The 13,531-nt window shown below is 57.8% G+C and overlaps 1 protein-coding gene and 2 pseudogenes across 1 annotated transcript; 2 read left to right on the top strand and 1 right to left on the bottom strand.

Annotated features, from left to right (window-relative positions):
• Positions 1-973: 973 nt before the first annotated feature.
• LOC105469282 (uncharacterized) lies at positions 974-3,709 on the bottom strand (annotated as a pseudogene).
• Positions 3,710-3,736: 27 nt separating this feature from the next.
• On the top strand, positions 3,737-5,595 carry LOC139359260 (nascent polypeptide-associated complex subunit alpha, muscle-specific form-like). Its single transcript, XM_071081793.1, has 2 exons — positions 3,737-4,532; positions 4,768-5,595. Exons 1-2 carry the CDS (start codon positions 3,889-3,891, stop codon positions 5,219-5,221), a joined length of 1,098 nt encoding a protein of 365 aa, XP_070937894.1. The 5' UTR covers positions 3,737-3,888; the 3' UTR covers positions 5,222-5,595.
• LOC139359308 (large ribosomal subunit protein uL11 pseudogene) lies at positions 5,334-6,141 on the top strand (annotated as a pseudogene).
• Positions 6,142-13,531: the final 7,390 nt, after the last annotated feature.

Genomic DNA, 13,531 nt, shown 5'->3' on the forward strand with positions numbered 1-13,531 from the left:
CGGGGACAGCAGCAGCGCCTGCTGTGGGACACGTGGGTGCACGGAGGCTGGGTGGGTGTGGCCGGGGTGGGGGCACAGCAGAGAACGGAGGGCCAAGATTTGAGAACAGCCTTGGCCTCGAGGCCCGTGTCCCCAGAATGACAGAGCCACTCTGCCCAAAGCTTCCTGTGGCTGCAGCCACCAACATCCACAAGCTGTGGCCACTGAGAGCAACACAGATGCAGACTCAGGCTCACTGGGCTAAAATCCAGGATTTGGCCGGGCTGCGCTCCCCTGGACAGACCCCTTTCTCACGTGTTCCAGCTCCCAGAGGCAGCCTGCAGCCCATGGCTCCAGCCCCTTCCTCTCTCTTCAGAGCCAGCAGTTGCTGGTCCAGTCCTCACCTCCTCACTGAGCCTGACCCGCCTGCCTCCCTCCTCCACTTTTTTTTTTTTTTGAGAGGGTCTCACTGTCACCCAGGCTGGAGTGCAGGGGTGTGTCATGGCCACTGCAGCTTTGACCTCCTAGGCTCAAGCAATCCTCCCACCTCAGCCTCCTGAGTAGCTGGGACCACAGGCATGCGCCACCACACCCGGCTAATTTTTGTTTACTTTTTGTAGAGTCGAGACTCAGTCTCACTTTGTTGCCCAGACTGGCTTCGAACTCCTGGATTCAGGGGATCGTGCTACCTCGGCTTCTCAAAGCGCTGGGATTGCAGGTGTGAGCCCCACGCCAGCCCCTCCTCCACTTTTAAGGAACTTGTGATTACACTGGGCCCCCCTGGATGCTCCAGGGTCACCTCCCTAGTTTAAAGTCAGCTGATCCAACCTTCGTTTCAAATACAACCTCGATCCCCCGAGCTAGGTAGTCACAGGCTGCCACTAGGATGTGGACGTCGTTAGGATGTGGACATCATTAGGGGACACTATGCTGCCAACCAATCCCTGTCTGCAAGCCAAAGACCCTCCCACCAGGCAGAGCCCATGAACACTCAGGGGTCTTGGGCAGCAGGCGGGTGGCACAGGGCGAGGAGATGCTCAGTGGGGTTGGGGGAAGCACCGGCCCCAGTGGGGCTCCCAGATCTCAGGGCCAAGGCATGGGGAGCTGATACCACGTCCGAGTGCCTGGGGCTGCCGGTAAACAAGTCGATCCCCCGTGACACAGCGGCTGCTCCCGAGCCCCAGCCAGGGCCAGAACGCAGGGCACGAGCAGTTGCCATGGAATCCTGGAATTCTGCACTGAATTGCAGTTTGTTTCAGGCAAGGATGCCTGGCACTCACGCCACTGTGCTGGGCGGGTTTCTGTTGAGAGTCCTGTTTTTCCCATTAGCATCAGTTTTTCTGTCACTGAGACTTGAGTACAAATCGAGTGCTCGTAAACATGGGGATGGGCGCGCGGCAGAAGCTGGCCTCGGGGGAGGCGAGGGCTGAGTCAGGCCCACACCTGCCCCTGCTGCTACCACACCCCGCGTGGCTGTGGCGAAGGGACCAGGCCTGGTGACACCACGTGGAGGAACGCTCAGTCCTCCGGCGAGGGACTGGTAAGGGCCAGGGGTGGCCACAGGGGCTGTCCCACCAAGGAGTGCCCACAGGAGTGTCAGCCACTGAGGCTGCCTCTCATGGAGGCTCCTGCTCATCGCAGCTCTGCTGGGTGGGACCACAGGCACCCGCCAGATGGGCAGCTGTGACCTCCAACACACATCTGTGCCTGGCCCCCTTCCAGGGGTCTCGGCAGATAGCCCTCGGGAGGTGGCAGAGCAGTTGTCCTCTGGGGGTCTGCGTCTCAGACTCAGTTGCCGGGTGGTCCGGAGCCCACACGTACCCAGACGGAACAGAGCCTCGGAGTCAGGCACAGACCGGGAAGGAAACCTTGAAGGGCACAGGGCAGGCAGGGAGGCCAGGGCAGGGGCCAAGCAGGGCCTCCCACATCCGCCTGCGGAAGCCCCAGCACTGGAATCCCTGCACCCGGGCCTGAGGCTGTGTTTGGAGACAGGACCTTTGCACGGGTGAGTACGGTGAAACGAGGTCACCGGGGGGGGGCCCTAATGCAATAGGACTAGTGTCCTTATGAGAAGGAAGATTAGGACGCAGCTGTGCACAGAGGGACAGCCATGCAAGGACACAGCCTACCTGCCAGGGAGAGTGGTCCGGGAAGAAGGTAGCCCAGAGGCCCCTCCATCTCCATGTCCAGCCTCCAGACGGAGTGGGTGGGAGGGAATACAGGCCTGCTGCTCAGGCTGCCGGGCCCACGGTGGTTTGCTAGGTGGCCCAGGGACACTGACGCCACCGTGGCACCTCCAAGCCCCAGCCTGTACCTCATCTTAACATGGGGACAGTCACTGCAGGCAGGAGTGCTGTGAGCAAACAAGATCACAGAAGCTTCCAGAACGGCACAGGCACCAGGGAAGCACCTGATGGACCCTGTCCGAGGTCACACCTGAGGACTCACAACTGCGGGTGCCACAGGGGTTGGGAGCTGGGAAGAACACAGCTCAGCCAGTGCCAAGTCCCAGGGCTGCACGGTATCCATCTAGACCATCAGAGGAGAGCGGACCCTGAGCTGGGCCTGGTCACCTGGTGCCACCCAGATGAGGCCATATCCTGTCGGTAGCTCCTGAGCTGGAGGAGGAAGAGCCCAACTGCGTGGGGCCTGCCCGTCCTTCCCGCTCCTCCACCTTGGGAAGGAGCCTCCTGCAGCTGTTGAGATGGCTTCCCTGCCCATCCCATCCTCCCCTGCGCATCCCATCGGCCTGACTGCAGCCTCCTCTGCATAATGAGCCGGGGGGTCCCTCCTCCTGGGCCCCACAGTCCCCGTGCTGGCCCTGCCATCCCAGGGGCAGGAGCAGCCACAGGGGTCCTGGGGCTCTGAGGCTCCATCCACTGTTGTGTGACCCAGGCACCAGTGTCCACAGAACACAGGACAGGAGTTACACGCCCAGCCCCACCACCCCACTGTGAGGACAGAGAAGGCATGGTGTGACCTGCTGCCTGGTGGAGGGCTGTGACCATGGAGGGTGCTGGGATGAGAGCTTTGGGTGGCCTGGATGCACCTACCCCCGCTGCTGCCTGGAAGTGGGGTCTCTGCTCCCCAGGGCTGGGGGGCCATGAGTTCACCTCTGTCGTCGGTGTCAGCATGACAAACCCCACTGGTGCCGCTCACAGCAGGAGCCCACATCTCAGGCCAGCCCCTCTGCCACGCCACCTGCCTCACAGCCAGAGGTGGAAACAGCAACTCTGGGGAGAACTGGGGGTGCCGTGGCCACCGGGTCCCTGAGGCTCATGGAGGACAGCGAGGCGAGGAGAGCCGTGGCGCCGGGCCCTGCCTTCAGAACCAAGCGCTCGCCCTTTGCAGCTGCAGAGCTGTCCCAACGGGTGGGGGCGGGGCTGCCGTGTAGCTGTGCAGAGAGCGCTCTAAATGGGGTCTGTCGCCGGCTCCTGAGCTCATGGGTTCTCCCGAGATGCTTGTGGCACATGAGTCATTGTCCTTCTTAACAGCATCGCTGAAAGGAGAAAAGGCCCTTTGGAAATTGATCGCAGCCCCTGGATGTGTCTCTTGGAGCACAGGTCCCTCAGTTCCCACCTGGCAAACCAGGCTTCATGTGCCCAAGACAGGGCTGGGCAGCCCATGCGCTCCACCCCTCCCCCGCCAGCCTGCACTTCCTCCCCCATCACCCATGCAGCCCCTGAGACACCCGCTGTCCCCGGCCCTGGGTCCTGATATGGCAGGAAAGGCAGTTCAGGACCCCCCACCTCCCACCTCCCACCTCCTCCTCCAAAACCCAGACCTCACTTCCCAGAAGGCCATCACTGCAGCGTCCCCCAAACAGCCTGTGGCCCCACAGGCACACTCCGAGTTTGCTTCCAGGGGCCGGGAAGTGAGGAGCCCCCAGTGCTGAGGCCAGGGACACTCATGCAGGGCTCACAGCCACCAGCAACAGCCAACAAGGTCACTACCCAAGGCTGCTTCAGTCATCCTGCCAGGTGGTCTCCTGGGCCCAGAAGGCTGATGTCACTCACACTCAGCATCGGAGGGCAGACGCCATCTGATGAGGTCAGAAGAGCTGCCCAGACCCCAGGACCCCCACTGAGATCCCCACAGCCTGGCGGGGCCAACAGAACCACAGCCGCATCTGCAGGGAGAGGCACGGGGTACCTCAAAGCTGTGGGTTCCCCTCTGGCCTCCCCTTGGAGGCTCTCCTGGCTGCCCTCCAGGGTCATCCACCATCCACCACAGGCGAACTGGAGGGGTGGGTGGAAAGGCTTTGCCAGAGGGTCTAAATCCCCAGGGCCCTCCAGGAAGGACAAGCTGTGGGGCCAGGAAGCTCCACAGCCTCCAACTCAGGACTGGCAGGAGCTGGGGGCTAGGAATTCCCCACATGGGGTCCCAGCCTCACCTCCCAGCAAGGGGAGGCCCAGAGAACTGCCCGCACACCCCCACCAACCGCTCCCCAGTCCTGGCCCCTGCCTGGCTCACCGTGGTCAGAGTTCGCCCCACAGAGAACCAGCTCCCAACTGCCGGCCGCTTCCACCTTCAGCAGCTGCTGGGTCAACCAGGTCCCACCCTGCAGCCAACCAGGTCCCACCTGCAGCCAACCAGGTCCCACCTGCAGCCAACCACGTCCCACCTGCAGCCAACCAGGTCCCACCTGCAGCCAACCAGGCCCCACCCTGCAGCCAACCAGGCCCCACCTGCAGCCAACCAGGTCCCACCCTGCAGCCAACCAGGTCCCACCTGCAGCCAACCAGGTCCCACCTGCAGCCAACCAGGCCCCACCCTGCAGTCAACCAGGTCCCACCCTGCAGCGAGGGCCCCCAAACCCAGCACTGGGGGAGCCAGCCCAGAAAGCACCAGCCCCAGGGCAGCACAGGGCCTCTCACAGCCCCCCAGCGAGCAGCCCGGGATCCAGAAGGTGCCAGGGAGTGCAAGAGCAAGGCACATTGGGTTTACCAGCCACGGCCCCCTCCATGCCCTCCGTGTTAGAAGGAGAAAGAAAACGCAGGAGATGCAGACTGTGGAGCGGGACCAGCCACCACCTGCGTGGAGCAGAGGCCCAGTGGGCACGGGATCTGGACCAACAGAGCCTGCCTGGGTGGCGCACACCATCTATGTGAGAGACAAGAGTTTAAGGGCTCCCAGAAAGGCCCCCAGCCATGGCAAGGAGGGGCTGGATGCAGGAGAGGCAGTTTGTCGCTGGCACGGTAGCATGACCTGCCCTGCAGGAGGAGGAGCCCCTGGGCAGTAACACAGCTGACCTCATCTTCATACTCTGAGCCCAGCTTCTCCCCTAACTGGAAGACCCAGATGAGGCACTGCTGTCAACCCAGTTGGCTAGGAAAGCCCTGACCGTGTGCAGGATGCCCATCCTCACAGCCTGTAAAGGGAGGAGACTGGGCCAGGCGCAGTGGCTCACACCTGTAATCCCAGTACTTTGGGAGGCCGAGGCAGGCGGATCACGAGGTCAGGAGATTGAGACCATCCTGGCTAACACGGTGAAACCCCATCTCTACTAAAAATACAAAAAAATTAGCCGGGCGTGGTGGCAGGTGCCTGTAGTCCCAGCTACTCAGGAGGCTGAGGCAGGAGAATGGCGTGAACCCAGAAGGTGGAGCTTGCAGTGAACCGAGAGATCACGCCACTGCACTCCAGCCTGGGCGACAGAGCGAGACTCCGTCTCAAAAAAAAAAAAAAAAACAAGGTCAAAGTCATATACCTGAGGTTAGCGGGGGGCAAAGTCGGTGTCACATCTGCGCTGGCCCCCAAGACCGCCCCATGGGTCTATCTCCAAAAAAGGCTGGTGATGACATTGCCAAGGCAACCAGTGACTGGAAGGGTCTGAGGATTACAGTGAAACTGACCATTCAGAACAGACAGGCCCAGAGTAAGGTGGTGCCTTCTGCCTCTGTCCTGATCATCAAAGCCCTCAAGGAACCGCCAGGAGACAAAAAGAAACAGAAAAACATTAAACACAGTGGAAATATCACTTTTGATGAGATTGTCAACATTGCTCCACAGATGCGGCACTGACCTTTAGCCAGAGAACTCTCTGGAGCCATTACAAAGATCCTGGGGACTGCCCAGTCTCCGGGCTGCAATGCTGAAGGCCGCCACCCTCATGACATAGATGACATCAACAATGGTGCCGGGGAATGCCCAGCTAGTTAAGAAGCACAAAGGAAAATACTTCAATAAAGGATCATTTGACAATTAAAAAAAAAATAAAAAGAAAACCAGAAAATCACAAGTTGATGAGGATGTGGACAAATTGAAACCCTCCTGCATTGCTGGTGAAAATGGAAAATTGTGCAGCCACTGGGGAAAATCGTTCAGCGGTTCCTCAAGAAGTTAAGCCTGGGATCACCATTAGACCCAGCAATTCCACTCCCAGATATATACCCAAGAGAAATTAAAACATGTCCATGCAGAAACTTGTACAGGAATGTTTATAGGACATTATTCATAACGGCCAAAAGGCAGAAACAACCAAAGGTGCAACGATGAATGAATAGATAAACACAATGTGGTATATTCATACTGTGGAATATTATGCAGCCTTGAAAAGGAAGCACTGAAGCATGCTATAATGAGGATGCCTCCTGCAAACACATGGAATAAAAGAGGCCAGATTCCAGAGGCCATATTGTGCAATTCCTTTTATATGACATATCCAGAATAGGTAAAACCATCCCAACTGCAGAAAGGAGACTGGTGGCACCAGGGGGTGAGGGGAGAGGAGGAATGAGCGGTGACACTAAGTTTTGTGTTTTTTGTTTTTTTTTTTTTGAGACAGAGTTTTGCTCTTGTTGCCCAGGCTAGAGTGCAATGGTGCAATCTTAGCTCACTGCAACTTCCACCTCCTGGGTTCAAGTGATTCTCCTGCCTCAGCCTCTCTAGTAGCTGGGATTACAGGCACCCACCACCATGCCCAGCTAATTTTGTGTTTTTAGTAGAGACGGGGTTTCTCCATGTTAGTCAGGCTGGTCTTGAACTCCCGACCTCAGGTGATCCGCCCGCCTCGGCCTCCCGGAGTGCTGGGATTACAGGTGTGAGGCACCGCACCTGGCCCTTACTGAGTATTTTTCTGGGGTGATTAAAATGTTTTGACACCAGATAGAGATGGTGGTTGTACAACATTGTGAATACACTAAATGCCACTGAAATGTACACTTTAAAATAGTTAATGGGGCCGGGCGCGGTGGCTCATGCCTGTAATCGCAACACTTTGGGAGGCCGAGGTGGGCAGATCACCTGAGGTCAGGAGTTCAAGACCAGCTTGGTCAACATGCCATCTAAGCTAAAAATACAAAAATTAGCCAGGCGTGGTGGTGCATGCCTGTCATCCCACCTACTCAGGAGGCTGAGACAAGAGAATTGCTTGAACCTGGGAGGCAGAGGTTGCAGTGAGCCAAAATTGTACCGCTACACGCCAGCCTGGCCAACAGAGCAAGACTCTGTCTCAATAAATAAATAAATAATAAAATAAAATGATTAGTTGTTAGCCAGATGTGGTGGCACAGACTGTAGTCCTAGGGAGGCGGAGGTGGGAGGATTGCCTGGGCCCAGGAGTTGGAGGCTGCAGTGAGCTATAATTGCCACCGCACCCCAGCCTGGGTGACAGAATGAGACTCTGTCTCTAAAAAATAAAAATAAAATCAATTAGTTAATTGCGTGTTATATGAATTACACTTCCATTTTTTTTCATTGACGAAAATACAAACTGACGCCAGAGAACGCGGCTCCGGTCGTGCCTTTGGTCCCTCCAGGTTTGAGCGAGAGGATTTGCTGTGAGAAACAGAAGTCTCTTAAGACAGTGACCTGAGAGGGAGGGTGCCTGCTGCCCTGGTCTGAACATCGTGTCCCTCCAAACCCCCGTTGGAACTGAATCCCCAGTCTAGCGTATTAAGAGGTGGGGCCCTTCAGGGTAATTGGGTCATGAGGGCGCCTCCCCTGTGAGTGGGATTAAAAGCCTGTATAAGAGGCTTCACACCTCGGCTCCCTTTTGCTCTCCTGCCTCCTGCCATAGGGGGACACAGTGCTCAAGGCGCCATTGTGGAAGCTGAGAGCCACCCTCCCCAGACACGGGACTTCCAGCTCATTGACCTTGGACTTCTCAGCCTCCAGAACCGCAAGAAAGAAATGTCCATTGTTCACAAATTACCCGGTCTCTGAATTCTGTTACAGCAGCGTGAACAGACTAGGATCCAAGGACTCGCCAAGGACCCTAAGGGGCCGGAGTCATGAGACACAAATCCAGGCCTGGAACAGCCCAGAAAAACAGGCGAACATCAGGCAGCCCCAGGGACCCACTGCTCTCATGGTCACGAGGCCAGCAGCCCGGCCCCCAGCTCTGTGATCCCCTCATCTCTGGGGGAAGTCACCTGGAGGGGCCCCTGTGGCCAGGACTGAGGCCTCCTGCCCACAACCACTCAGATGAGCGTGGAGGTGACTCCGGCAGCCTCCCGGGCTTGAGATGAAGCCGGCCAGCAGCAGAGCTGCAGAATTCTGACTCCAGGGGCGGCCTGTGCCACTACACATTCATCATCTATCACGCGCAATAAGTGACCCGAGGACTCAGCAGCTGAAAGCCGCTGACATCATCGCACACACTCTCAGGCCAGGAGACCAGAAGTGGCTCAGCAGGAATCCGGGCTCGGGTCTCCCAGGGGTGGCCATCCAGCTGTCAGCCAAGAGGGAGGCCACCGTGCCATTAATGACCCAATCTCAAAAGTGACCTGCCATCACTCTGCTCTGCCCTTGGTCACTCAGACCAACCCAGCGCAGGGTGAGTGGGGACGCAAGGACCATCTGAGGGCCTGTGGCAGCCTCCTGTGGCCACAGCTGATGTGAGCTCATCCCACCTCCCCGAGCTTCCTCCTGCCCCAAGCCTGGTCTTCTGGCCCCTTCCTGGCTCTCTTCAAGCCATCCCGCCCAGCATCCTTCCTGAGCTTCAGATCATTGGCACAGCGCACCCAAAACACACCCTCCAGGCCTGGGCGATCCCCCTCCTGGCTGCTCATGTCCCCTCAGGCATGTGAGCCTCCCAGTTGCCTGATTCCGGCCACGACCATCACTCCCGGGGGCCACTTCAGCTGCCTGCCTGGCAGTCCCAGCTCCACCCAGCACAGGCCGCTATACTCCTCCCTGCCTCAGTTTCCCCCATGGAATGCAGACGGTCCCCCGTCCTCCTGGAAGGCTGGCTGTGTGGGAGCTGGGGCAGTGGTGTGTGTGCAGCCTGTGACCCCTGTGTCAGCCGATGTCATCTGCTAAGTGGCGTCACGTCTGCCCAGGGGCTTAGGCCAAAGGCTGACTTCGCCCCCATGCCCCTTCCCCTCAGGGCCGTTCCTGCCCATCCAGCTGCTCTCACCAGGTTGACCCATGGCCTCCAAGCCTGTTTCCCTCCTGGGTGAGGGCCAAGTGCTTCTGGCTGGCCGAAAACAGGGGCGGACCAGCCCCGGGGCTGCCATGCCCCACCCACCAGCCAGTCCTGGCATTGCACTGTCACCCCGCTGTCCCTCTATCTGGGGTTCAGGCTCCTGAGATCAGATCCCATATCCTCAAGGAAGAGTTCCCTGACTACCCACCCAGCATCCCTCCACCTCAGCACCCCCTCCACTCCCCTGTATCCCCTGTCATATGCAAACCCCATGACAAAGGGACTGCAGTTCTCAGAGCAGGGCCTGCCCAAGGTAGGCGCTGAAGGAATGAATGAATATGAATGAGTGTATGAGTGAGTGAGTGAGTGGGTGAATGAGTGGGTGAAAAAGTTAATGAGCAAGTGTATGAATGGGTGGGTGGATGAGTGGGTGGGTGAGTGGGTGGATGAGTCAAAGAATGAGTGAGTCAGTGAATGAGTAAGTCAATGAGTGAGTGAATGAATGTGTGACTGTGTGAGTGAATGAGTGGATGAATGAATGAATGAGTGAATGAGTGAGTGTGTGAGTGAATGAATGAGTGTGTGAGTGAATGGGTGAATGGGAGGATGAATGAACGAGTGTGTGTGTGAGTGAATGAGTGAATGAATGAGTGTGTGAGTGTGTGAATGGGTAAATGAGAGGATGAAATGAATGAGTGAGTGATGGAATGTGTGTGTGAGTGAATGAGTGAATGAATGTGTGTGTGAACGAGTGAATGTGAGTGAATGAGTGAATGAGTGTGTGTGTGAGTGAATGTGTGAGTGAATGAGTGTGTAAGTGAGTGAATGAGTGGGTGAATGAGATGAATGAGTGAATGAGTGATGGAACGTGTGTGTGAGTGAATGAGTGAATGAATGTGTGTGTGAACGAGTGAATGTGAGTGAATGAGTGAATGTGTGTGTGTGAGTGAATGTGTGAGTGAATGAGTGTGTGTGTGAGTGAATGAGTGAATGAATGAGTGAATGAGTGTGTGTGTGAGTGAATGAGTGGGTGAATGAGAGGATGAATGAATGAGTGAATGAGTGAGGGAGTGGGTGAGTGAATGAATGAATGAGGGAGAGAGGGAATGAATGAGGGAGTCAGTGAGGGATGGAGAGATGCAGTGTGGGAGTTAAAGAGCGGGTGAATGAATTAATCAATGAGTAAGTGAATGAATGAGTGAATGAGTGAGCCAGTGAGGGATGGAGGGAGTTAATGAGCAGGTGAATGAATGAGTGAGAGAGGGAATGAATGAGTGAGAGAGGGAGTGAATGAGTGAGTGAGTCAGTGAGGGACAGAGGGAGTGAAGGAGTTAATAAGCAGGTGAATGAATGAATAAGGAAGTGAATGAGGGGGTGAATGAATGAATGAGGGAGGAAATGAATGCGCAGGTGAGTAAATGAATGAATGAAGGAATGAGTGAAGCGGGAGGGAGGGAGCAGGTGAATAAATGGATGAGTGAATGAGTGAGGGAGTGACTTCATCGAGCCCCGCAGGTCCCGCGGCCACAGGGCCTCCCACTCCCCGTGCCCCGCCCCGCCCCCGCGGGGTTCCGGGACGCCCCGTCTCTGCTGCCGTCCGGGCAGGAGCCTGCACAGCGGAGGGGCCCGCGAGGACTCCGGGGCGTCCTGCCGGGGTCTGGGAGCCCCTTAGGGGTCTGCGGGTCTCTCCCGCAGGGGTGTGGGGTCCCGCCCGCCGGGGTCCGGGTCTCTCCCGCCGGGGTCTGGGAGCCGCCCCCGCTGTCAGGGCCGCCGGCTTTCCCGGTCCTGCAGCGCCACCGCGTGGCCGCCGCAGCCGCTGCTCCTTCCCCTGGCGCGGGGGTCGCCGCTGCCCGCCGGGGCGGGACCGGCTGCTGGGACGTCAGCCCCGAGGCCCCGCGCCACCCCTTCCTGCCCCATTTCTACCGCAGCTCTCGAGCACCCAAAAGATGTCTTCACCCTTAACCCCCTGCAACCCAGCGCCCCTACTCCACGGGTCCCTGAGGGTCCCCACCAGGCAGGATCTTCCCTCTGGGCCACCCGGGGCCTCGTCTGGGAGCAGCCCCGTCCTCCGCGGCGCTGGCGCCAGCCCCTCCAGGGACACCTCTTCCCCAGGCCGCCAGGGAGTGTCTGCAGCCGCGGGTCCCTCCAACCCCGCACTTCTGTGCGCCACCAGCACTTCCCGGGCTCCCGCCCATGCCCTGGGGATTTGCTGCTTTTGACCTCTTCCAGAATGTTCCTCAGGCTCATCATTTTCTCTGCTCCCTACATCACCACTGCTTAGTCTGACCCTGAAGATCCCGCTAGGAGCGTGGAGAAGGTGGCAGCTCCCCCACATCCCCTGGGCCCCACCGATGCGGGGCACCTGCGAGGACAGGTGCAGTCCCCGCTTCATGATCCCAGGGTCTCCTGGCCCAAGCCAGGCGTCAGCACGCAGCCCAGGCAGGTCACCTGCGACACAGCGAAATCCTTTCCCTCTCTCCACGCTTCTCGGCCCCACCTTCCCTCCCTCCCGACTAGGCATGGGCTCAGGCGTGGGTGCTACTCCCAGGCCCGGTAACCATAGGCCTTTACCTGCCCTGGCTGCAGCTGACTAGGCTGGGATTGGAAGACGGAGAAGGAGGGCTGCCCTCTCCACCGGCGGGCCCTCCGGCCCTAGGAGGAAGCTGGCTGCATGGTCAGGGAAGAGGAGATGAGGGACAGAGAGTGGGAGGGCTTCCTCCATTGGTGACTGCATTGGTCGGTTCCTGCACCCAGAAGGCCTGGGGCCACCTCCGTGGAGTGGAGCCACCAGCACCACCCCCAGAGGCTGGTGGACACCTGGGCGGAGAGAACAATTGGATGATGTCATGTTGACATCATTGGCCTCACAGGAACCACATCTCACCGGCTGCCTCCCGTTTGTGTGTCATTTGAAGGCCACCCCAAATGTCACCTCCTAATTGGAGCCTTCCTGGATCCCCCCCAGTCTTCCCATCTCGTGTTCCAGGCCGGCTGTGGGTAGGCAGCTTGGCCCCATGCTGCCTGCTGAGGGATCCCGGGCGAGTGTTCCCAGCGGGAAGGGCTCTTGTGAGACGGAGGCAGTGGGAGAGGAGTAGAATCCGTGTCCTTGTTCCTGGCTCTGGCCCACGTGAGGTCTTGCCGTGGCGAGTGGGCATTTTCACGCTGGTGCTGGGGACAGCTGTGGCCATCACCAAGGGTTTCTTGTGGTCCCTGCAACCTCCCGACTCTAAACACTCGCCATGTCCCCGCGATCCAGGGATGGGACTCCCCGGCCTTCATTCCTCCAACTCCTAATGATTTTTGAAGGACTTAATCCTTGTATTAAACACCTCCCTTCTTGAAATGCCCAGAGGGGTTCCTGTTTTCCGGGGCAAAGCTCAGGTGCTGATCTCATGGCTGTGTTAAGGGCGGATTGTGCCTCCCCGAAACTCACGGGTTGAAGTCCTGCCCCTAGCGCTGCAGAACGGGACCTCGGCTGGAGATGGCATCATTGCAGATGTCATTAGTTAAGGTAGGCAGTGCTAGGGCAGGTTCCTCCATATAACCTATATTGTCCTTATAAAAAGGTAACATTTGGACACAGTCATAACACGAGAGAACACGCTGGAAAGATGAAGGCAGAGGACAGGGTGATATTTCTACAAACCAAGGGACACCGAAGGCTGCCCACAGTCACCGGGGCCAGCGGGAGGCATGGGCCGCATTCTCCCTCGGAGCCTCAGAAGGAATGCCCCCTGCTGCCTACAAGGACCAGGGGCAGACTGGCGATTTCCGACAGCAGGGGAAAGATGACATCTTTGAAATCACACACAAGAGCACTGCAGTCTCAGTTCAAGTCAGAGGGAGAAAATCAGAAAACAAGGAGGACCAGTGAAGAAAATCTTCTGGTAGCAAGACCGCGGCATCTGAAAATGATTTCCCAAGTTTTACCCTACGGCTCGGAGGATTACAATGGAAATTTTTTTTTTTTTTTTTTTTTTTTTTTTTTTGAGACGGAGTCTTGCTCTGTGCCCCAGGCTGGAGTGCAGTGGCACGATCTCGGCTCACTGCAAGCTCCGCCTCCCCGGGTTCACGCCATTCTCCTGCCTCAGCCTCCCGAGTAGCTGGGACTACAGGCGCCCGCCACCTCGCCCAGCTAATTTTCTTGTATTTTTAGTAGAGACGGGGTTTCACCGTGTTAGC

Source organism: Macaca nemestrina, chromosome 17 (assembly GCF_043159975.1).
Source record: "Macaca nemestrina isolate mMacNem1 chromosome 17, mMacNem.hap1, whole genome shotgun sequence".
NCBI lineage: Eukaryota > Metazoa > Chordata > Mammalia > Primates > Cercopithecidae > Macaca > Macaca nemestrina.

Coding starts and splice junctions, on each gene's coding strand:
- LOC139359260 (XM_071081793.1), top strand. CDS start 3,889: ATGCAGGGCTCACAGCCACCAGCAACAGCCAACAAGGTCACTACCCAA. Junction 4,533..4,767: donor GCAGCTGCTGGGTCAACCAG/GTCCCACCCTGC, acceptor GCAGTCAACCAG/GTCCCACCCTGCAGCGAGGG.